This window comes from Lontra canadensis, unplaced genomic scaffold, assembly GCF_010015895.1.
Source record: "Lontra canadensis isolate GAN:19392208 unplaced genomic scaffold, GSC_riverotter_1.0 scaffold8, whole genome shotgun sequence".
In the NCBI taxonomy this organism is placed as follows: domain Eukaryota; kingdom Metazoa; phylum Chordata; class Mammalia; order Carnivora; family Mustelidae; genus Lontra; species Lontra canadensis.
This window is the reverse complement of record NW_022631002.1, coordinates 6,637,509-6,662,543: the sequence shown is the minus strand read 5'-3', so window position 1 is coordinate 6,662,543 and position 25,035 is coordinate 6,637,509. Positions and strand designations below refer to the sequence as shown.

Here is a 25,035-nt window from a genome sequence, read left to right as displayed (position 1 = left end):
AGCGTCATGTCGGTCTACTCCACTGACATTGTGGTGTTTGGATTGACAGTTAGGAGTGCTGCAAGTACTGCAGACACCTTTGCAAGTCATGGGGAGCTGAGCTGTGCTCCTGACCACATCTGTTTCAGTCACGGCCCAGTCACAAGACAGAAACCACACCGGTAATCTGAACAGAGAAAATGGAATTCACACCATTACTTACTAGGAAGAGGTGGTTAACAATGAGTGCAGACATGGCTACTGTAGGAAGTGCAGCTACTACCACCTTTAGGCTGAGGGCAGTACCCAGAAGGGGCAAACTGGGAAGAGACCTCCCCACCCTGCAAGGGTATGGTGTGGCGACTGGGTTCAGGACGCTGCCTGTTGGGTGGCAGAAGACCTTGCTGAGGGCAGGCACCTCTGGGTTCCCTGCACACTGCAGGCAGCAGCCCTTGGGAAGAAGGAGAAAAGCGCACCAACCCTGGCACCAACCCTGGCAAAGCAGCCCTCGGTGCCGCCGAGCCTCGCAGTCCCTCCAGCGCCCTCTACTGGCAAAGCCCACCACTGCATTTATCTTTTCAAGGCGGTTCATTTTCTCCATTGTGTTTTGTGTTTCATTGCTTTCTGCTCTTGTCTATATTATTTCCTTCTTTTACCTTCTCTGGGTTTATCCTGCCCTCTGTTTGCCAGCTTCTTCAGGTAGAATTTTAGATCTCTTCATTTCTTTACTGAAACCTCCATCTTTTCATCAAAAGCATGGTTCCCTTTCTTTTTTGAACATAGTTGTAGTGGCCACATTCAGGTCCCCACCTGATGGATCTCCTGGCATTCAGTTATCTTGGAGCTGGTGTCTGTGTATGGTTTGTTACCTCGAGAATAGGTTCTCATTTTTCTGGCTTTTCTTTTGTGAGTAATTCAGGATTGCCTCCCGAACATTGTGAATGGCATGTTGTCGGGGCCCCGAAGTTTCTTCCCATGCTTCAGAGTGTTGCACTGAGAGTTCTAGCAGGCCGTGCCCCTGGCTCGGCTCCTGGCAGGCTGTCAGGCCTGCAGTGCACGGCAGCTCAACCCTGTCTCCGGTTCTGTAAGCCAGCCTCAGTTATAAGCACTCACGGTTCCGGGGTCAGTCCAAGACTTGAGACAAGCACATGCGTGTAAAATTAGGCATCCTTCTCTACCTCTCGTCTTTCTGAGACTTCCCTACGCTCTGGAGATTCTGGCTGCCCTGATTCTAGCAGCCACAAAGATGGCGGCTCTTCTCATGGGGTCTCTGCCCCCTGGAGCTGCCAGCGTCATGCCGCCTTTGGCCAAAGCTACCAAAGATCCAGAAACTCCTCCTCCTAGGTTGCTGGTTCCAGTTTTCCTTTCTTTCTCAAATCTGCCTGCTTTTGCTCAGTCTCCAGAGGCCTCAGGCACTTGTCTTTTGTATCTCACCCAGAGTTTGTAGCAGGAACTCTTATCCAGAGTTCCTCGCAGGGCGATCGGCTTGTTAAGGGAGGGCTTCTTTCTCCCCCCGGAAACAGAAACCTCACCAAAGCTCCCTCTGTCTTTACTTCTCCTCTCCAGCTGATTGCCCCCCGCCCTGTGCCATCTCTCCTTGCCTGTCTCTCCCTCCTACACTGCTCTTGCTGAAACTCGCTGCTCCAAGCCAGGCTATAGTCTAAAGTCTCCTTCGTTGCTAATTCTAAGCGACCAGAGGACACATCCTGGTATCCTCAAGTCCTAAGAAGTCTGTGTTTGAAAACATTGTAACTAAAGGCATACTGTTGCTTCCTCCATTACAAAGGTGACTGCTACTTAGTGACACCCACTAGGTGCTGGGTGCTATGTGATGTAATTTACACTGGTCGCTTCCTTCCATCCCTGCAAGTCCTTGGATGTTAGTGGTGGTGTTTGGTCTCCCCACTTCACAGATGATGATTGGCTAAATTGTCCAAGGTCAACGAGGTGATAGATGGCAGAGAAAGAAGGCAAAACCATAGGCCTTTTATACCTGTTTAAAAAAAAAAAACTGCAGCTAAAGACATGCTGCAATTCAGTTTTTTATGTTAGTTTCATTTCATTCAAAGCTTCAGCATTATATGAAATAGATCATCTAGGATTGTTTTTCTGGAACTCAGGAACTCTGAGTCATTGATCTGCTTTGGAACAAATTTGGTAGATCATCTACATAGCCTGATTTCTTGAGCTTTGTTTAATTATTCCAAGGAAGAATAATGTGAGATTCTCAACTCTACAAAATTATGCCAAAATATTGTTGTATTCTGATACGCCTTTCAGTAAACACTCTAGTTGTAGATGCTCATTTAGAAGTGGCAGTTACCCTCATGAGCATACACGTGGCCCCATCATGGATTTGCCTGAAAGAGCTGTGTGCCTCTGCACGGGGGTCGGGCCTGGGTGCAGGGTTCAGCAGCAGACAAGGCCTGAGGACACTCTCAACAGCTTTGCTTGATTCAGAACCTGGGAAGAATTTAAATGTCAAGGTTTAGATAATTGTGTTTAGCCCTGAAGACATAAAATGTGAATAAGCCAGTTATAGTTTGATATTTTCAAACATTTTCTTTCAAAGGCATCTTCAAGTCCCTATTTTCACTTCTCAATGACAGTTCCAGAATGTTTCCCTTCCCCTATTTCTTAGTCATTTTGACACCAGCGGCCAAACTGTATTCCCAGTTCCAGCAAACTGCTGGATACCAGTCATCATTCAGATGGAACGTGAATTAGAAGTTGAGTGAAGGTATTTCGAATATGGCAGCTGCACCTTAGCTGTGTTCTGAGTTGTTACGTGATCTCGAATCATTTTGCTTCCATGTTTCTTAGAATTCAAAATATGGAAGTTGCTACTTTATAATAATCTGGGAAGAGTTCTTTGCAATCAAAGTGCTGTGCTTAGTAAGAGAGTTTCACATTTGTACTTAACAGCCGGACGACTCGGGCCAAGCTGCTGGTTTCTCAGACACGTGGTGGCAGAGTTAGAGACACAGGAATAAGGCCCACATGCCGTCTGCTCCAATAACGAGTGTAGACCTGGACACTGGAAGTTCTGGAGGGTTTAGATACATTCCAGAGTCTGGGAGGGCTGCTATACCCCAGCTGTGTTGTTAGCTCTTAAAAGGAAATTGGTCCAGTTACCTTAAGTGAACATTATTACAAAGCAGAATCTACGGTTGTTAAGGTTGTTTTTTAAACAAAAACCACTTTAATTTTGGAATAATTTTACACTTAATTTTACATTTTTAATTTTACACTTTTACACTTAAAAGTTGCAAAAATAAAATCCCCATTAAGCCATTCACCCAACTTTTCTTTGTGTTAACATCTTAAGTAACCATAGTGCGACATCAAAACCAAGGTATTTATGTCGGTACGGTATTAATAAGTAAATTATAGTCTTTTTATTTTTTAAAGATTTATTTATTTGACAGAGAGAGACACAGCGAGAGAGAGAACACAGAAGAGGGGAGAGGGAGAAGCAGACTCCCTGATGCGGGGCTCAATCCCAGGACTCTGGGATCGTGACCTGAGCCAAAGACACTTAACGACTGAGCCACCCAAGTTCCCCTAGTCTTTACTCCAATTACACCAGCTCGTCCACTCAGCTCTCTTTTCCCTTTGCTCTGAGATGCCGTGCGGGATCCCACAACACAGTGTTGTGTTTCTTTAGTCTTTTTTTTTTTTTTTAAGATTTTATTTATTTATTTATTTATTTGACAGAGAGAGAGAGAGAGAGAGAGAGATCACAAGTAGGCAGAGAGGCAGGCGGAGGAGGTGTGGGGGGGGAGCAGATCCCTGCTGAGCAGAGAGCCCGATGGGGGGCTCGATCCCAGGACCCTGAGATCATGACCTGAGCCAAAGGCAGAGGCTTAACCCACTGAGCCACCCAGGCACCCCTCTTTAGTCTTTTTTAACCTGTGATGTTCCCTTGGTCTTTCCTTGCCTTTCATGACCATGATATTCTTGAAGATAATTGGTGCATGTATCTCTTCATTTGGATTTGTCTTATGATTTCTCATGATCAGGCTGAGGTTGGGCATTTTTGGCAGGAACACCACAGAGGACGTGCTGCCTCCATGTCTTAGTACCGGTGACACTAACGTTGATTACCTGGTTAAGGTGGGGCCTCTTGGGTTTCGCCACTATAAAGTTGCCGTTCTTTCCTTTTACTTTACAAAAATCCTGGAAGAGATCATTGAGAATATGCACCATTTCTTCTCAAACTTTGACCACTAATTAAGCACCCGTCGGTGGACCCACCCTGCGGTCACTATAACTGTGGTGGTTTCCTGATGCTGGTCTATTTCCCTCATTCTGTCTGCATTTGTTAACTGGAATTCTGTAAAGAGAAGACCTGTCCCTTCTCCCTGTTTCTTTTTTTTTATGTATTCAGTTACTTACTTGTATCAGTATAGACTCAGGAATATTTATTTTATTCTGTGAGTTATAAATCCAGTACTCATTATTTATTTTGTTGCTCAGTTGTTCCAACTTTGGCCATTGGGAACACCTTCCTATTAGCTCCGTGTCCCTTGGACACACCCGCCCTTCTGTAAGCACTTCCTGTCTGGTAGCACAAGATGCCTCAGACGCCTCTCGTGTTTTCTCTCTCAGCGGGGGAATCAGCCATCTCTTTGTGGAGCCCTGGATCCTTTTTGTGCTTATTAAATTGATTTTCAGCAGAAGTGTCAAGGCAATTTAGTGAGGAAAGAAACATCTCTTCAGCAAATGATGCTGGAGCGACTAGATATCTGTGTGGAGGACCGGTGAACTTCTGCCTCACACCATACCCAAAATGCAACTTGAAATGCATTGTAAGACCTGAACATAAAAGCCGAACCTATAAAATCTCCAGTAAAAAGTATAGGGAGGAAAACCTTTGCAACCTTGGAATAGGCAGGGATTTCCTAGAAGGACACAGAAAGCAAGAACTGTCTAAAAAACGAAACAACAGCAACAACAACAACAAAAAATGAAACTTGTCAAAATTAAAAACTGTTCTTTGGAAGGCTCCATTAAGAAAATGAAAAGATAATCGATAAGCTGGGGAAAATATTCATGATAGATGTATCTAACAAAGGACTTATATAAAAATACAAAGAATCTTACAGTTCAGTGGGAAGACAAAACCCCAATTTAAAAAATGAGCAACTCTTTGAGCAGACGTTTCACAAAAGAAGACAGGTGAAGTGGCCGGTGAGCATACACAGGGATAGCCGGCCTCCCTCTTCTCAGGGAAGCCCACACCACTAACACGGCCATAGTCAGAAAGACCGTCAGGAGTGAGAGCAGGAGGTGATGCCAAGCGTTTGGAATTCCCAGATGTTGCTAATCGGAAGGCAGAATGGCACAGCCCTTTGGAAAACAGTGCAGCATTTTATTATCCGATGGAATATACTTTAAACCATATAACCAATCACTTCCGTGACACGATATCCACCAAGACGATTCGCTCTCCAGTGCCCACAACAGCTTTATTCACCATAACCAGACACTGGCAGTTCCCCAAATGAACATGGGCAGGTGCGCAGATAAACAAATTCTAGTCTCTCCGTGTCATGGACATGGGCAGGTGCGCAGATAAACAAATTCTAGTCTCTCCGTGTCATGGAATACCACTTAAAAAGAAACAGATTATTGATGCAAGCAGCTGTGTAGATGAATCCCAGGAACATGGTGCTGAGCAAAAGAAGCAGGTTGACAAGTGCTTGCTCTTTACGTTTCAGTATAGGTGACATTCTAGCACAGGCCAGACTAGTATCCAGAGTGGCAGGAAGGAACTCAGCGGTTAATTACCCGGCAGTGGGGATGCAGGTTGAGCTGAACTGGCACGGTGTAGTACTGTTGGCTCACCGAGTTTTGTCGGCTTCCTAGACCTTGTGGTCATCCTCTTGACGTCCTTGGTTTTGCCCGTGTGTTCGCTTGCAGATGGATCTATCTTAACGACCAGAACTTGTGCATCCCCGCCAGCTCCTCTTTTGTGTACGGAGCTGTGCCCATAGGAGCCAGTATTTACGTTATCGGAGACCTCGATACAGGTAAGACCCTCGTGGTGATGTTGCTGGATGTGTTTGCCAGAGACGCCAAGGCACATTGTGTCACCTCTGCTGCTTCTCACGGTCTAGGTACCAATTACGACTACGTGCGTGAGTTTAAAAGAAGCACAGGGACCTGGCACCACACGAAGCCACTCCTTCCGTCTGACCTTCGCCGCACCGGGTGCGCAGCCTTACGCATTGCAAATTGCAAGCTTTTCCGCCTGCAGCTCCAGCAGGGCTTGTTCCGGATCCGTGTCCATTCACCTTGAAGAGGGGCCGGAGCAGAGGCAAAGCTCCCGACCAAACGCACCGTGACACAGCTTTCTGCGAGGGGAACAGAGGTGGCAGCCGAAACTTGCTCTGTGTGCCGGGCTTTGTATGGTAACTCTGGTGGTTTTACTGTAATGCTTAGAAGCCTGAGGTTCCGCTCTCGTTGGGGAGAACCCGTAACTGTGGAAAAAGCTCCCTTGGAGGAATCCCGTCCTCCACTTAGATGTGTCTGCAGACAAACGGAGGCTAGTCACTGTCAAAGGGAGAAGGGAAGTGGGAATCGGTATCATGTAAAATATTGAAGTTAAAATCCTAAGGTGCATTTTCCCTGAAGGGAACTCATATCTGAGTGACTGCTGTGTTCGAGTACCTGGCTTTGGTAAACAAACAAAAATCCGTATATGCAAATCAACATATCCAAACTACCGAGATTGCTTTCCTACTGCACTTGGAAGGAAATATCATGCCTAACCCTGCCTGACCGATTAAGGTTTGTGCCTAAAATGTTAGATTGGACTGTATGCCGGTTAGTGTCCGTTTACTACTAGTACTGTGTCCGAAGACTCTTTTTTAAACTATATTATCATGAATTGAAACTAAGATAAAATTTCTCGTTTACGACATTCTATCTTAGTCATCTAAAGGTTCAGTAAATCCATGAGTCAGGTTGCAGCCCTTGTGTGAATTTAAGGGAAGTTGCTGACTTCTATATTAATTCAGATACATCATGCCATAATTTCTGGGGTAGTTCTCCTGGAGTTGTGAAGGATTCATGCAGTGCTGTTCCTCCTTGCAAATAATCAGAACCATTTTATAAACACGAGGTTATTAAGCAGAGTAGGAGATTTTCTAGAAGAAAGACGTAAGTCAGACAAATCATAAAGGTCTGCTGTGACTACAAAAACTGTCCAGACAAAATATATAGGGATCAAAAACTTCAATCTGTCTGAAAGCACACAAAGTCTTGTTTACTGCTGTTTAGGATTGAAAACTTGTCTTAGAACGCACACCTGGGTAAGAATCTAGTCTTTGTAGCAGAATTTTCTCAGTGCCGTTTACTAGCAAGAGTTTTAGACAAATTATGTTATAAGTAACGTTTGGCTGGTAGAATAAACTACCTCAACTTAATTTCATTCTGTTCATAGTAGAGCGAATTATCTCTTCCTCGACCCTCTGCCCCCCCACTCCCATGTCACCCCACTTCCCATTGGGGGAGGAAGTCTGTCGTTAGTAGCACTTATTTTGTAAGATACTTTGTTTTCCATTCAAATTATGCCACCTTAGTGTGCAATCAGAGACTTCAAAGTGCTCAATGACATCATAATTTGAATTTTATGCAATATCAGATTTCTAATCGATTTAATACAAAGCTCTTCATTTCTAATTGTTTCCTACAGCTTTTTCCCCCCTCTTGGTAAATGGCTGTAAGAAGCAGTATTTTGTCTTAATAATTAATAAATGTATAAATGTATCCTTTGGTTACAAATTTGAGAATAGGAGCTTCTTCTGGAAACTTCCTAGATGGAATGCTTGTATGCTGTTAACAACATGCGTATGAAACATGGCTTATGTTCCCCTCCCCCAGCACCATGAACAGAAAAAAGGGTTACCCCCTCTCTGCAGATTTTTTTTTTTTCTTACACCTACTAAGAGTCAGTACAATGCTATAAAAGTTGCCGGGAGAAGCCTTGCCTGTGGGGGTTCTAAAGAGCGTTGTGTGTGGCAGGAGATCCTAGTAGAAGAAGGCATGCGGTGTTTATCTTCTGTATCAGAGGCACTAGGCCAGATTTGCCACACGTTCCTGTAACGCAGTCAAATCCAGCGTATAAAGCAAAGCTGACCTTTTTTTCTTCCTATTGTGTACCAGTCAGCTGTAGTCTGCACACCTTCCCAGTGATGCCTGGGGTATCTTTTAATCAAAACAAGCCACGCAACCACAGCAGAGAAAGCAAACTTCTTTTTCCAATTAGAGATTCATTTTTTAGGGGAAACAAATCACTGAAAAAGTGAATTTTCTTTGTTAGCATATCCTCTACAGAACAGAACCCTGGCCTTCAGAGGCTGCAGCTGGGGTACGTTAAAGCAGCGACTGATGTCCTGTGGAAGCCGCGACAGTCAGCAACTCTCTCTCTTTAATTTCTGAAGCTTAAAATTCTTCCCAGTCTACGCCAGGCCTCTCCAAGGAGACAGTTCATTGTTTAGGAGTGAATGAGTCCCTGTTGCAGTATTTTCAGTGCCTGCATGACTTGGTCAATTCATTTTATAAAAACAGTTCTTTTTTAAGTTTTTTATGCAGTTCATTGACACAGTAGCTGCAGAAATTAGGCAATGTTTTTTAAAATAAATTTGCCACATAATATGGGATGCTATCACCAACAGTAGCTGCTAAGTGCCAAACTGTTATTTTCCTATATATAATATATATATTAAAATACCACGTTGAAGTGTAGGAATATATTTAATTTTATTGTGTTCGAAAATTAATTATGACCTTTTTTGGTAAATGACCGTGACTTCGGTATTGTGAAATAAATTTTAACTCATTTCATGCAGGTTTATTAACATTCCGCTTATGCCTTGAAACGTCTTTTCTTGATAAATTTTTTAATACTTCTTTTTCACAAGGCACTTTTACCAGGCATAGGTTGGAATTGGCAGTTGAGGATAGATCTTAAAATTTTAAATAAAATACCTTTGGGGGAAGTGCAATGTATTTTCATTATCCCTCCAACAGAAGGAGAGTTGTCTCAGGTTAGAGTCAGTGAATATTTAAATGATCTCTCCTAGGCTGCAGTCTAAAGTAGGCTTGTTTGTTTGTTTAATGCATCTAAATATAGATTTTTCGAAGAGGTAAGTGTTTAATTTAAAATGAAGTGGTTTGTTTGGGATTTTTTTTGTGAGTGTGTGAGAGTGCTTGTATCCTGCGAGAGGGAAAAGCGTGAGAGGGAGAGAATGTGTGTGTGTGTTATGTGACTTGGTAAGTGTGTTTCTGTATGTTTACTTTTTCAATTGTAGTTCAAGACTACATATATTACTGTCTTCTGGTGCTTCAGATAAATTCTTGAGCCCATGGCCCTTCAGTTTATACTACTGAGTTAAACTCACTTTGGGTGTAAATATTCATAGAGTTGTAGTTGGTAGGAAGTCTTACTTGGTGTTTCCATTTCTTTAGTGGGATTAAGAACAGTGTTCACCAACTAGTATAGTTGGTAGGCTATAAAGATTTGGCCTAAGAAATTTTTAAATTCATTGCTTATTTCATCAGTTCTTTATTTCATTGCTGTGAGGCATTGATAGCTAACAGTAGGCTTTGCTCAGGCTGCAACAACCAAAAAAGAGTATTTGGGCAATGATGAATGGTATATTCTTTGTCCTGAATGGTCTGGTTACGTCACCACTTCAACAATGCTTTGACGGTGCCATTTTTATAATTTATAAGTGGAGGGTGGGGTTCCCTAGGCAACATACAGGAAGCACATCCTTACACTGACCTGGTAGAGATAGGGCTGTCTTTGCCATGGTGCCTCATTACTTGTGGTAGTAATTGGGTTTTTTGGAGACATTCTTTAGCTGCCTTTGTCTGTTGGGGTTCCATTTGGTGCATTCCTGCTTCAGTGGACCCAACCAAAAAGTTTTCCAAGGAGCGCTGAAAACACTGCAGTATTGCCTTCTTGCTGGCCTGCTTGATTCCAGAGAGTCTCCTGTGGTCAGATAAAGACATCTGATTATCTGGGGAAAGAATGAGGTGGCACTTGGCATGGATTTAAAAGGTGCTGGAACCCCCTTAAGAAGCACCTGGTGTGGGGGGAGGGGTAAGACTGCCTTGTTCTGTGGCTGCCCTCACGAAGTCAGGGAGCCTTCGGGAGCCAGGGAGAGAGGAGACTCCCGATTATTACAGAAAAGCTGCCCTGGGTTTAGTCAGCAAATGCTTCTAGTGCCCCGGCCAAAAATTCTGTTGGGATTTCTGGGGAGCTTTCATGCTGCCCTCCCTCTAGATGGTCAACTCCTTGTGGGCAGCGACCCTGTCTTGGCCATCTGCTAATCCCAGTGCTTGGCACACAGCAGGCAGCCAGTAAATGGTTGGCCACCGCAGTACAGTACTCTTGTTGTCAAAGCGATGTTTATCACTGGATTGAGAAGTCCTTTCCATGAACGACTCATTTTGCTGGAACTTTGTGCACAGATGGGCTGGCCTCATGTTGTAGGGTGAGAACCTAGTACAGAAAAAAAAAAAAAAAAAAAAAAGTAAAGTGCCTGACATACGGATGCAGACCTCTTTGGTGTCCATATGGTTCTGTAGGATTTGGGAACCCCATCCTCAGCACACCTAATGCCGTTTATCACACTTAGTGTTGGGTTTTAGTTATTGTTTTGTATATGTGGTTCCAAGCCTTTTCCAGAACATACTGCTTGGATCCTCACATCTCCGTGATGGGTGCAGCGCCCCCCGCCCTCGGACAGGGAGCAGTCTCTCAGGCCCAGTAGATGCGGCCTCGTTCCCCACCTCACATGTGAGCAGAAACCATTATCATTTCACTGTTCAGCCTTTGAGACTCCTACTTAGTTTTCTAGGTGTACAAGTATTTTTAGTCGTAAAATAATCTTTTGTGGTATAACTTAAACCCCCAAACATGTCCTTCACAAGTTACACAGATGTAAGCTGAAAGGTGTTTGGTTTTCTTTGTCCATTAGCCAGAGGAAATTTAAGAATTTATGAAGGTCGTAAGAACAGGAGTACTAAGTATTCGTGTTTGACAGAGAAGCACTTTTTCCTTTTAAAGATCTAAAGCATCATTTATACTACTTTTCTTACCACATCTGAAATCAGTGAGGGAGAAGGGATTGTGTCTTAGAGTGTTGGAGAAGGTATTTTGCTAGCTTGCTAATAACGCCTGAAGTACTCTTTCTAGCCGGTTCAGGAATGATAGAGATGTGTGGTATGATGGTGAAGGGTGACCCGCTTGCCCATTTGGAAGAAGAACATGAAATCAGGTTGAGGCTTTGCTGCCTGCTGGTGGTCAAGTCAATACTATGGAAATAGAGACTTCTGCGATTTTTTTGGCAAGCCAACTGGTAAAACTTTTAAAACTTGTGTATTTTTCGGAAGCGATTCTATTTTGAATCCTAACTCTATCTCAGCTTTGTCCCAGGGCCGTCCCTGTGTTTACGTGACACCTAAGGAGCTCGGTTACGACTCTGTGTTCCTTGGTGTAAATGCGCGTGATTGAGGAAAGTGTGTTCGCGTTCCCTTCTGTCCCTGAAGTTCTCTAACTGATCTGATTGGGTCTTTAAACTTCCCCCCTTCCTCATCACATCACATATCTGCAAATAAAACAGCCTTGCATCATGGCCTACGGCAGAACACCTGTCACCTTCGCTTTTTCTTTTTTGAGATAAAAACTAATACTTTAAAATTGCTGCTCAGCTGGAATTTAGGCTAATTATAGAGTTCGATATTGATGTCGTCGTGGCCCAGCGAAGCTGCTGTAAATGCTTCCGTCAGTGTGATCTGTGTTAGAGAAGTCACGAGCCGGAGGGGGGAGGCAGCCCACGCAGCCGGTGCGCATGCTGCCTTCGTTCAGATGCGGCCATTCACGTGACCCGTACTGACACACGGCCACTGCAGATCATTTGGACCCCAAGCAGATGCAGGCTCATCTTTCTTTCTGGTTGGCAAATTATATTTATTAGATCTTTATTTTTAGCATTTCCACAAAAATCATAGATTTGAAAATACCTTGTTTTTATTTTTCCTCCTCATCAATTACAAATAAGGTGAATGTTAGAACCTTGCATTATGTTTTTTCCAGTTAAACCTGTGAACTTGGTATAAGTATGACTATACGTAGCTCTCTTTATCATGTTTCCTGTTTAGGGGGATGAGAATTACATCCACTTATTCCCTTGTTCTTTGTGTTTATAGGAAAAACTCCTCTGGCTACCTCATTATGTAGTGTTGTGCTTGACCCCCTGCCAACTTAGGAGAATTAAACACATTCTGTCCTTTAACAAAAGCCTGGAAGCAAGCAGCGGGCGGCCTTGAGGAATACAATTCTCTAAGGCATATTTTCCATTTTACTACTTTTTTTTTTTTTTAAATAGGCACTTTTAATGAGGAGGAACAATCATTCTCCTAGAGCTGCTGCAAAGTGATTACTTGAAACTCAACTTGAACTTTAAAGAGTCTTTAAAAGACTGTGTTTTCATAATATAGAGAAGTAGTATATTGAAACAGCACTGCTGTGTAAGACAGAGGGCCTGCGCCCCATCCCGTTAGGACCAGACGGGAGAAGGTGTCTGTGGAATCAGACCCAGCATTTGGAGTTGCATGCTTGGGGCCGTTGTGCTCCATTGTCTACAAGGTGCTACTGCGAGCAGCTTAAGGAGCTCTTAAGTGTAATTCCATGAATTTGTTTCCCAGGAATCTTTAATTTTGATGAAAATTGAGGTTCATTAGTAGATTCCTCTTCTCTTTTGGTTCTCACAGTCTAGGGTTTCATTTTTTTTTTTTTTTAAGATTTTATTTATTTATTTGATAGAGATCACAAGTAGGCAGAGAGGCAGGCAGAGGGGCAGGGGAGGGGAAGCAGGCTCCCCGCTGAGCAGAGAGCCCAACGTGGGCTCGTCCCAGGACCCTGAGATCATGACCTGAGCCAAAGGCAGAGGCTTTAACCCTCTGAGCCACCCAGGCGCCCCAGTCTAGGGTTTTAAAATGAAATCTAAAAGTGTTTCCGAAGTACAGAGTTGAGGTTGACCAAACAACACAGAATTGTGTTCTACTTAAAATGATGAGTGAGTGGATTTGCTTTGAGCATCGGTGGAACGTGCCTTCTGCACGTAGCCCTGTCCTCACCTGCGTCTGTCAGCTTCCCTGGTCCGTAAGCTTGGGGGAGCCGTGAGGTCCACGGATTCCTGCAGTCAGACCTTCCCTTCCCAGAGTGGTTTCTCACGGGAATTACCCAGCATCCCCAGTGCCCAAAAGAGTTAACGCCCATTCCTAAAAACCGAGCGCACCGGGAATCACTCATGGACCAGGTGAGACCTAACAACGGAACTGCCACTGTGCTCTAATGAGATCTAGTTTTCCAGCCTGTACTTTTTTAGAATGAAAGGCAGAGCTTCCCCCCCACCTGACAGTACATCCACATCTCCTGGGGCTAGCAGCAGGCATGAGACATTCCCCAAGTGGTTTCCGAGCGAATCAAGACTTAGAGCCTTCGAGCCCCAACCTTTTTATTTCAGTTATTTTGAGGAAAACATGTATAAATACTTGGTGTACTTTCCCAAGCAAACCTAGTAGCTACAAGGATGCCCAGGCCATGGTGCTGGGTGTGGGTGGGTTCAAAGACTAGGAGGCAGACTGTGACCTTCAGGAGTCCTGCAGTCCTAGAGCCCAGTTCCTTACCTGCAAATGTAGGGTAAATGGGGGTGTTTATCTCTTTGGGCTACTTTGAAGATCAGGGACATCATGAAGGTGAGAACCTGACAGCCCATGTTTCACCCGTAGCTATGGCTACTGTGGCCGCTCACCTCCGCCTCGGGTCGCTGATGGTGAGCCCCAGGGAGGGGCAGCACTGCCCTCACTGTGTATCCCAGCCTTCGCACTTCCCCATTCGAACCTCTGCTGCCGCGAGGTCTATAAGTAAACGAACATTTGTGTTGATAAAATGATTTACTTTCTGGACCTATGCCACTGCTCTCCTTCCACTGCTCTAATATTTGAATTCAGGGTGATTCTGTAGAGCTGAACCATCCTATAATATGTGCTTGGAACATTGAGAGTTGTTTTAGATAAACCTCAATTCAGAATTTGTATGATGAAACCCTTAAAATTCTTTACCAAAGTTGAATCTTTTTCCCCTAAGATGTCACAGGTAGTGTCCTACACTGGTCGAATAAACTGTAGATATTTTAGATCTCTGTCCCAGATCCGTATACCTGTTCTCTCTCAACTTGGATGCTATGTGAAACTTAAACAAACAAAATTTGTGTTACAAGTGTGTGTGTATGTGTAGCACTTTTGCACCTTCAAATAAAGTAGGGCTATCTAAGGAAATGATTCAAAAAGTGAGCTCCTTAAACCCTTCTATACGGTCACTTTCTCTCTGGTTCCCACCCAGGGACCAGCAGATGTGGCAGCATGAAAGGCATTCTATAAAGCCGTTCTGGCTCTCTCTGTGAATAAGAAAAGGAAGGAGGAACAGGGCTGACAGGGCTGAGAAGTGGACGACACAGTCATGACTGACAGCACTGCTGCAAACGGCCACGGGTGCCATGGCCGTTTGTAATACTTTTCTCAGCGACGTGTTTAAAGATCTAGAAGGCTGAGAAAAGTGCTCGGAGGGATTAAGTGTTGGTTGGGTGTGAGGCTCTCCCCAGCGCTGTGACAATCTGATAGATGGCTAAAGTCTCATATCCAGGTTTAGAAAAGATAGTTCCTAAATGAAAAAGAAAAAAAGGGCGGGGCGGGGAATCACTGATAATATGAACATAAGCCAAGTATTTAAAAACAAGAATGGGGCGCCTGTCTGGCTCAGTCGGCAAAGCATTATGGCTCTTGATCTCAGGGTCGTGAGTTCAAGCCCCAGTTTGGGCATAGAGCATAGTTTTAAAAATAAAAAGAAAAAAAAAAAAAGAATAGTGTTTGTGTGTGGGACTGGTAGCCAGAAAAGGAAGTGTCTTGTACTACTTGGTCCACCGGCTACACTGATGGACGCCGGGACCATGGCATTTAGCTACCAGTTCCAGGTGCCACCATTGGAGAGGCCTGAGACACAGGCCTATGGGGACTTGTTTAGAACATGCAGGTGTGCGTGGCTCAGGCCAACAGCGGACATTGAGACAGAGTAGCCTCATGGTAAGGTAGGAACCCGCCGTGGCACTGAGCGCTTGTCTCTGAACATGCCACCTAGGAGAGCCCTTGCAGCTGTGACCAGTGGCATGACCACGTCTGTGCACGAGTTCTTGCTTTGTGGCTAGGTATTGGTCACCGTCTCCAAAGCTCCTTGCAGACAAACAGCTTAGTTTAAAAAAAATTGGGGTGGGTGAGTTTGTACTTATGCACTGATTTTGGGGAGAAGCGCCTTTGTTCCTTTTAACCTGTGCTCCCTCCTCCTTTCCTCCCTGACCACCTCCTGTCCACAGGCTCCTGACTGTGGCCTCTGGCCAACAGCCACATCCTTCTTCAGCAGAACTTTCAGAAATAGGCACAATTCTAGAGATTTCCCTAAAACTGTATTGTCAACTGGAACAGCAATTCTTGCTTTTTATCTACTTTTTGCTTGAAATCTGTCGGTATCTTTGCAGATGTAAGAAAGCTGATAAGTAAAAATTGCATTCTTTCAAGGAGGACTTAGGTGGCCGAGGCCAGGAATGCTCTCAAGGGGGCTTGTATGCTGGGCCCGCTGGCTGGCCAACCTCTCCATGCCCTTTCCAGCTCAATGAAGTCTTATCGTCCTTTGAGAAGAGTTTCCAAGGGATCTGATTCCTCTTGTGATTTTGCTTTCCCTCTTCTATGAAGCTACAAGGCAGTCTTAGTCCTGGAGGGGAGGGAGGCTGCCCCTCACTCCATGTGTCTCTTCCAGCCCTCCCCGGCCTTGGCAAAGATCTGCCCCAAAACAGAGGAACCAAGCATCAGCCAAGGTATGCACACAGGTTCTCAGGGGATGGAGGGGGGCCGTCTGTGCTACCCCAGCTCTTGGGTGCATTTTCTGATTTCTCGAGTCATCTTGGCTTACTAATAAGCTCTGTTTGAACCAGTGTTAGCTTTCCTCCCCACGTCCCACTGTGGTTGCCCAAAGACCCTGCTGGGGGGTCTCCAGGAAGCAGGCTTGTCCTCAGTTGGCACGTCTCTCTGCACCAGTTAGGGACTTCAGTCGGGGTGGGAGAGGTCATTCCGGTCTTATTTTCAAGGGTCCTCTTATGTACGCCCTCTGCTTGGCCTTCCCTCGCTGCCCTCTGCTCTTCATCCCACACCTGTCCCAACTGGGGGTTTTAACTGCATATAAAGTATGTATCCCAGAAAGGGGGAAAAAGGGGAAAACAAAACAAACAAACAAAAAAATAATAATAAAATTTTAAAAATAAAACAAACAAAAATACTCTTGTTTCCCAGCCTGTTAGCCTGAAAATATTTACTGAAAAGGCATCTTCTGGGAGCTCCTGACCCAGCCCTTTGTGACTAGCACTTTCCACAGCCAGCTGGCCCTGGCTGCAAGAGAGCCATACCTGTCCCCCAGGCTCCAGGGAGCTTTCCAGAGTCCAGACCGCCCTGCTCCTCCCTGGGTAGAGCTCAGGGCGGGAGCCTCCCCTCTGGGGCATGGCCAGCTCTAGACAAGCAGAGCCTCACGGGGGCACAGCTCGGCCGCCTCCCACACAGGCTCCTCTCTGAGCCAAGAGAAGGGGCTCCAGATGCCACACGTACTACCTCAGCGCCCAGGCTCAAGGCACTGTGTGGCCCCCACATCGCCTGGCGAGGCCTGCTGGGGGGTCCCGGGGGGCTGGTCTGGGCCCCTGCCGCCTGCACACCCGCCACGGGACTCATCCGGGGGCTTGGGACCTGCGCCGTCCTCTTGAGCATTCGGGAGAGCATAGCAAGACCGTGGTCTCCTTTTTCTCTTCCGTAGCTCTGACTTCAAAACATGCCGCTCAAATTGTGAGTAGAATCGGAAATTAGAATTGCTTATTTACAATCAGAGAGACCATCTTTTCATATTTTTTTCCAAAGAGATTTTTGCTTCGGAAGAAACTCCAGAAGATAACATGTACTACTGTTAATCTAGCATGTGCTTACTGACTTTGACTCTTAACGCTTTGTTTAAAACAAACAAACAAAAAAATCTATGTAGGAACTGGTGCATGGGGCAAAAGGGTGTCATCAGCTTAAAAACCAATTTACGTGGGTTCACAGCATCTTCTTCCCTCCGTGGGACCTCAGAGTTCAGGTTCTCCGTGAAAACAGTCACATTCCGCGGGGCAGGTAACTTTATGGCGGGAGATGTGTCAAGAGGCCTTTAGTGGAGACAAGCACAGACTCTTTAGCAGCACTTGCTTAATTCAGCCATCAGTGGCTTTTTCTGCTGATGGGATGCTTTTCCTTTTGACTCCCCTGTAACACAGCTTTCGTTTGTTTCCTCGCTCCTGCACCCCTCCCTGTCGCTAGGGACACAGCGATGCCTGTTTTGTTTCGAATCCTACCATTTGTGAATTCTGACAGCTGAACGGCTGGAATCATGGCCTCGGTCCAGGAGTCGAGCGCTCACGGCAACCTCCCGTGTGCGGGTGTCCCTCCCCTGAACCGGGGCGGGCCGCGCTGCTTCTGCTACGCACCGCTCCCCGCTGCACCCCCCGTCCGCTCCCGTCCTCCTTAGCATCCATAGTGAAGAAGCACGTTAGGCAGGCTTGGGCAGACTCCGTGCTATCCCTGTGTGTCCCCAGTAACGGAGAGGCCTGCCTCCATCTGTGAATGAGACCCGTCCGCAACTCATGACGCAGCGGTAGGTTCGTTTGGTTTGTGTCACTGAGGCAGATCTCCCGCTGGAAGAAAACGATCAAGGGAATTCCTTAAAGCAGGACCGTAAGTTCAGTTTGACTCTCCCGGTATTTAGGGCTGATCCTCTCGGTGGGCCCTGAGCCCGGGAGCATGGCCAGCGATGCCCCTGCCTTGGCCCATGGCCTGCATGGCACCAGGCATAAATGTGTGATCGTCGCCCTTGTCAAGAACTGGCTTGTAGCACCCTCTTGATTGGCCATTTTGACGATTTCCGTGCCATGAGGAAAATTTCACACATGCCAAGTTCAGAGGACACGGTATCAGAATTCATCTGGTTGAACAGCAGTCTTCGTTTAATTAACATAATTTATGTTTCCTGACGTGGCGCATACAGAGTCGTTTTAGTTTAGACCCTGCAGCTTTTACTACCTGGTTAGACTCCAAGTGGGGCAGTCCGCTCAGATGTGTGCTCGCTGGAGGCTGTGTTGTGTGACAGGTACCCGGTCTTCCAGGAAACACCTCCTGCTTGAAAAACAAAAAAACAAAACAAAAAAAAAAAAAAAAAGATTTGCAGTGAAATGCACAGAAGCTAAAGGAAAGACATTGTATGGACAGTCGAAAATCTTTGCGGTACCGGAAAGCTGCAGCTTGTAGAATTGTACTCCTCAAACTCAGTAGGACGGTAGAGAAATTGTGCTGACTTGATTTCACTGAACTGTCCCGTCTCCAGCATCCCGTGGTCCAAATGTATCCGTTTGTTCTGTGGAGTAACTTTCTCTTCCTTTGCTGGTATGAAATTTAGCAAAGTGGAAGTAACTTTTTGAATTCGTAACGTTTCTTACAGAGTTGCTTGACGGTTTACAAGAAATTCCGATGCACAAAGGGGCCGTTCCCTGTGTCCAGTCTGGTAGCACGCACTTTGTTCACCTGCTTCAGTGTGTTGTGGGGTGTAACTGCGGGTTGATCCCCGTCCGCGAGCGCGGGAATTGTGCTTGGGGGACATCTGCAGTCGTGCTGTTCTCTTGTACCGAGGATCAGTGAAAGTGTTTTATCTTTTTTATGTAGTTTGTATCGACTGGATTTTATAACTGTAAGAAAACAGAAACAGAGTGTTGTATTTTGATCTGAAATTTGTCTATGGTAAAGTAATTTTGTTTTATGTATTGGAAGTTCATTTAAAACTTGAAATATTTTCTAGAAGGGTACCGAACAAAATGAATCGTCTTTAAGCTGTTTAATTAACCTAATAAAACAATTTGATGGAGAAGCCATTCTGGTTGGTTCCAATTTTTTACAGCGGCTCCTGGTAAATCCGCATCGTCGATAAAGCTTGCCTTGATTTCCAAACGGATTAGTCTTTTTTGTGCCTCAGCTGAAACGGTTTGGGTCTTAGCTGCCTGGATGCCGACTCTTGAAGTAAGATCGACTCCTTGACAGCCACTCTCCACGGTCATTGCCTTCGTGGCTTCCAGCCCTACCAGAATAAGTCTCCACTCCTTCCCCCACCCCCCGCCAAAAAGCACGACCCTCCTTGGAAGAGGGAAAGAAATTACACTTCAGAGTAATAGAGGAGCTTGATACCAACAGTGTAGTTAGATGTTGGAGAATTCCTTCTATGGCAGATGGAAGTCTCTGTAATTTCCTCTCGCTCCCTTGCCCAGAGCCAAGCAAGCCTACAATGACCAGTGCTGCTGACAACATGCCAGAGGGAGAGCCCTACCCAAGGTCAGGGGCGACAGCCTTAAAGAATCTATTAGTAAGAGCAAAGCTATGTAAGTTGGCCATAGTCACTCCTGAAATCACAGCAAAAGAACAAATGGAATATATGTAATGGAATGAATATATATATATGTCTGTATGAACCGAGTCCTGGAGAAATTTACCCCAGATTGCCTGTTACACGTAGGGGAGGGGTACTTGCTGGTTTTGATGCAGGTGGAGATACGGCACAGATAGAGACAAGCAACTCACATGTTAACTCACTTCATTCTCCCAACAACCCATTTTATAGCAGAGAAACTGAGGCCCAGAGAAGTTGGCACTCTGCCAAACCCACGGGTCCAGTGTTCCAGGAGAGGGCAGAGATGGGATCCAAGGCTGGGCTGTCCAGCGTCCTGGCTCTCTGGGGAGGAAGACAGACCTTTTCGAAAGCCGCTCATCTGTTTCCTTAATGGCCAAGGGAAGAAAATCAAACAGTTTTGTGGCTGAAGGGGTCAGTTGGGGGGAAACTCCCGGATGGGAGCCCATTAGGAGGGTCCATGCTGCCCCACCACCGTTCTTAGCTGAAAGAAAAGCCAACAAGAGCCAAGGTCTGTCTTTAAAATACCAAGACCAAGTTTGAGTGGGTTTGTGTGTGTTTTATTTTAGAAGTGACCTGTACTGATTCATTCTTGTGTTCTGATTCTGAAAAAAAGAAACCTGCAGCTTTCTGGAGAGCCCGAGGGAGTTCGTTCCTATGACCGGCCCGTGGCCCAGAGTAGCTTCTGAAGTTTGGGTGTGAGAGGGGGCGTGTTCCGAGTTATCTGGCTTGGCTCTTTCCCAAGGGCGGGGTCAGCGGCCTCTGCCGGCCCCCGGTCTGTTTGTACCCGAAGATCTTTCTCTGCATTCCACACATTCCCTGCAAATAAAGTCACCCCCGGGGGGCTGCAGGGCCCTGGGCTGTGAGGGCAGAGGGTTCGAGTTCCAGGGTGACCTTGGGAATCGGGTTCCCGGGCTGGATCAGTGAGGGGCGCGCCGGGTGGCGTCTCCGCTCTGCTTTCCAAGTGGAGGGGCAACACTTTACACACACTGTGAGGGTCATCATAAAACAGCAGAGGGGATCGAGGGCTGCTGAGGGTGTAGTGACGTTGGAACCCTCCGTGCTGCCGTGGAAGACCGATCAGGATTCGGATACGGGACCGTTCCCAGCCGCATTGCTCAGAGTCCCCACAAGGTGGAGACAGCCCGGGCGTCCATCAAGGACCGACGGCTGCGCAAGCTGGGCCCCATCCCCGCGGTGGAATATTATCCAGCCAGAAAAAGGAAGGAAGCGCGGACACAGGCTCCGACGGGGGTGAACCCTGAAAACATGACGCCACGGGGAAGAAGCCAGGCACAAAGGGCCATGCAGGATTCCGTTTGTGTGGAATGTCCAGAAAAGGCCAATTCCTGGAGTCAGAAAGTAGATCCGCAGGTGCCGGGGCCTGTGGGCAGGGGCGGCTGGGGGGTGAGTGCTCCTGGGCACGTGAGGCAGGAAAATGTTCTAGAACTAGGTGGAGAGGCTTGCACGCCGTGGAGACTGTACTGAATACCACGGCACTGTGCACTTTTCAGCGGTTTGTGTTATGTAAAGTTCACCTCAATAGAAAACAATGAGGGATGGACCAGAGCAGTGAAGAAAACATAAATTTGGAGGCTGCGTTGCTGGGAAGACGGAGGAACGAGGGCGCCCGGGGTCAAGTGCAGAGGGCTGTATGTCGCTGATAGACGGCCCTGAGCGCGCAGAGATGGGGATAACGAGGGCCACCTTGGAGGTATGGGGAGGCCTCTCCGCGGGGAGACGCCCCCGCGGGTCTGCCAGTGTCCGGGGTGACCTGCAGAGGTGCTCCGCAGGATCAGGAAACTGAAAGGAGACTTCCAAACTACGGTTCTTGAGTTAGATTCGAGAGGAGCCGGCCCACCCTTTGAACACCAGGCTGTGGGGTTCAAACCCAGCCTCCGCCACCAGCTCGTTCTTTGGTGAGAGCCTTCTCCACTGTGCCTCAGGTCTCCGGGGACAATGACAGGATGTGTGGCCCCAGGGTCGTGGGGAGAACTCAGTGAGTAGAATTCGGCGGTGGCTGAGAGCCGTGGCCCACACTCAGCAAGACCTTGTGCTGGTTATTACGCTTTTGTCTCTTAGCGCGGCCGCTTACAAACAAACAGGTTGGAAAAGGAGCCGTGTTTTGCATCCTGTTGCCCCTGCCCAGCCCGGCCTGCCTCTTCTCCAGCAGCAGTAAGAGCCCCTCTCAGTCCCAGAGCACGGCAGGCACCGAGACAGCTCACCCACCCACCACTGCCTGGGGACCCCAAGTGGCCGCTAGATTGTTTGTCGAAAAGGCAGCGCCCGCGCCCCCATTCTGGAGGCGGGATGCTCAGAGAATTCCCAGCCTGGGAATCTTACCGTAAGGGTAGATGTATTTTTATCCAGCCGGATGCACTTATCAGCTAGGGCCAGGAAAGGGGAAACTGACTAACAATTCCAGCCGGGCCAGATTCTCAGATTCTAGAGCTGCCGCAGGGGCTGTGTTTTCCCCGCTGCGGCCGTGGGGCAGGGAGGGAGGAGGAACAGGAGACACCACCTGCCTGGGGGGTCGGCTCCTTAGCCGCCTTCCCCTGCACCCTTTAAACTGCCCAGAGCCTTGGGGGCACCATCCCGTGTGGGGCCCTTTGCAGCTGGTTATCTTCACAATGTTCTGGAAGATCACGACCCTCAGTTAACACATGAGAAGGTCACAAGCTATTTGAGTCCCTCGGTCCAAGTCATGTGGCTGCTCTCAGGCAGAGCTGGGATCGGAACCCGGGTCTCTTGATACCTAGGCCTGTGTTCTTTCTACAACCGTCCTTTTGCCTTTGCGCCATTTCTCTTTGTCATTAGACACAGTAGAGTGGGACGGGCGTAAGGAAGTGTCCTCTCCAGGGGTCCCCACAGCACCTGGCCCCAAGAGGTAGCGAGCAGAGCCAGCTGTGTGCTCAGGGACCTCCCTTTGGCTGTACTCACCGTGTGGAAAAGCCTTGAGACACCTCAGCTCCTGTGGCAGATGGGAAGATACCCGTCGTGTCTCAAGTATGTTCATATCCTAACCCCCTAAACAGGGGAGCCTGTGAGCTGATGTAGCCAAAGGGACTTTGCAGATGTGATTCAGTGAAGGGTTTTGAGACGGGGAGACGATTCTGGATTGTCCGGGTGGCCCCTGCGTCGTCACAAGGGTTCTTACGACGGGAGGCCACAGGGGCAAGCAGAAGACATTAGAGCAAAAGCAGCAGAGGTTGGAGTGATACGAGGCCGCAGGCCAGGGAGCACGAGCAGCCTCCAGAAGCTGGAAGAGGCCGAGGGACCTTGCTGGACCTCCGGCCTCCAGAACTTCGAGAGAATAAAGGCCCTCGGTTTGCAGCCGTGCGTTACAGCAGCCGAGGGAAACTCACGCTGCCCACCCTCTAGAAGTTAGAATTTTAGTCTCGAGGGGCCCAGGGAGAAGACTCAGGGGACTGTAATGTGCAGCCAGACCTGGGAACCATCCATCTTCATATGCCTTGGAAAGGATACACCTGCTTCCACCACTGGCCTGAAGTGGTCAAGGCTTTCACAGGCCTGAGCTCACAGGTTCTACTCCCCGGATCTGAGCCCCATGGACTTTCTGCTCTCCAGAGGCTACGGTAGAAGTGCCTGGGCCCACCTGAGTTGCTGGAGGCCCCTCCTTGCCTAGGTTTCCTCCAGACACCATCAAGGATGAGGAATCTCGACAGCCCTCCTGTCTTCATCCTTTATCTCTCCCAATCCCACTCAACTCAACTGGAAAACCCATCCACCAAACCCTAGCCCCCTCCCTTTGCAATCTGCTTTCATCATCTTTGGAAATCCCACCATGCTACTCCCCTGATTAAAAACCCTTTGCTCCTGTCCCACACCTTGAGAAGAAAACATAACCCTCACACTGTAGTCTCTGAACTACTGCAAGGTGTTCCTTACCCACAGCTCCAGCCCTATTTGATTCCACTTGACACTTCCCCTTACCACAGGCTCCCTCTCAGACCACAGGGCATTGGCACATGCTATGCCTCTTCACCCATCACTCATCCTGGCCCCTCATCCTTCAGGGTGTGGCATTGATGGCACTGCTTTACAGACAGCTTTGCTGCTCCTCTCCTCCCAACCCTGTATCAGAAGGCCTGAAAATGCCAAAAGGCCTAAGAGGTTCCAAAGTGAAGCACAAGTATAGAGAATCAACTGCTGATACTCTACAAATACAGATAATATCCAATCATGAGCTCTTCCTAGTTCATCTCTCAGGTAGGGACGAGGTTTCGCTTTCCTCCTCAGCCCTATCATCAGAGCAACAAAGCTGAAGAGTCCTAAGCGGGGACAGACGCTTGGTCCCAGGGTTAGACATCACTCGGGTGAGGCAAGAACAGCAGCCCAGCGGAGGGGGGGGGGGCCTCCCCACCTAGGGGAGCCGTCCGCCTCTCAGCTAGCGCTCTGCTGCCGTGCAGAAATGGAGGCCCAGCGTTGACCTTCTGACATTTCCAAAAAAGCTGGAAAACCTGGAGTTTTACCTTAAGGCTCTGGTCTCTGCATTTAAAGTCAATTCAGTTTTTCAAAGAATGGTGACACTGTTCAGACCAAACAGCTATGTCTGTGGGTCTGATTACTGACTTCGGCCCTATTTCATCGCCTGGTGTATGTCTTTCTGCGCCGGGGATGCATGGAAAAAATGTGGCCATGCTATTTTGCAGCTGCTGCCCCCCAAAACTGGAAGTTCCTGGTGCCATCTCCTGAACCTGGGCCCGTCTCGTGACTCACTGGCTGACAGAGTACGGCCGAAGTGACACTGAGCTGGTCCCAGAGCCCGGCCCGGAATGGCCATGGAGCTTTGCTCTCAAGTCCCTCCAGCCTCCGTGTCAGGAGGCCTTCAGGCCGGACTCTTGGATAATGAGGCCCCGTGGAGAGAGGGGAGGTGGGACGAGGCCCTCCGGGGCCCTCCACCCCCACCCTGCGGCCTGATACCCAGGGAGACGACTAGGGGCCTCAGGCAAGACCAGCGACAGCCAAGCCCAGCCCGAGCAGCAGCCCTGTGAGGAAACGAGCGGTGCTTCTGTGGAGCCCCGCATTTGGGGCTGTTTGTTATGCAGCAGCAGAGAACTGACATGTAGTCCCAATCCCAGGCTTTCGTTCCCTTTGCTTACCTTGCGTCCCTTTTCCCTGTGCACCCCACTCCCCACACACTCTCTGGATGTGGGCTCTGTTAACCAGCCGACCTTGTTCTGTCTTGCTCCCTGTTGGGCTCCCAGTGCCTCGTATGAGGCCCAGTGTGTGTACAGCTGATGTTTGTTGAAAAAATGAGTAAGTAAGTGCTTAGTTCAACAAACATAGGTCATGCCAGCCCCTTGTCACAAGACACCGCACTGGAGATGAGAGGTGACCCAGGCCCTCCAGAGGGAACTCACAGCTTCCTAGACTCGTGGCTCTTCTTTTATTCTTTTCTTTTCTTTCTCTTATGTTTATATTTATATCTTTTTAGGTAA

The 25,035-nt window shown here is 47.5% G+C and overlaps 1 protein-coding gene across 2 annotated transcripts in view; it reads left to right on the top strand.

Annotated features, from left to right (window-relative positions):
- Positions 1 to 7,755, top strand: part of GAN (gigaxonin) — a 48,752-nt gene extending 40,997 nt beyond the window's left edge. For both annotated transcript variants that reach the window (XM_032853890.1, XM_032853891.1), the window contains 2 exons: positions 5,905 to 6,014; positions 6,102 to 7,755. In XM_032853890.1, coding sequence (XP_032709781.1) covers positions 5,905 to 6,014; positions 6,102 to 6,283 — 292 coding nt within the window. In that variant the 3' untranslated portion in view covers positions 6,284 to 7,755. The remainder of the gene's footprint in view (positions 1 to 5,904; positions 6,015 to 6,101) is intronic.
- Positions 7,756 to 25,035: the final 17,280 nt, after the last annotated feature.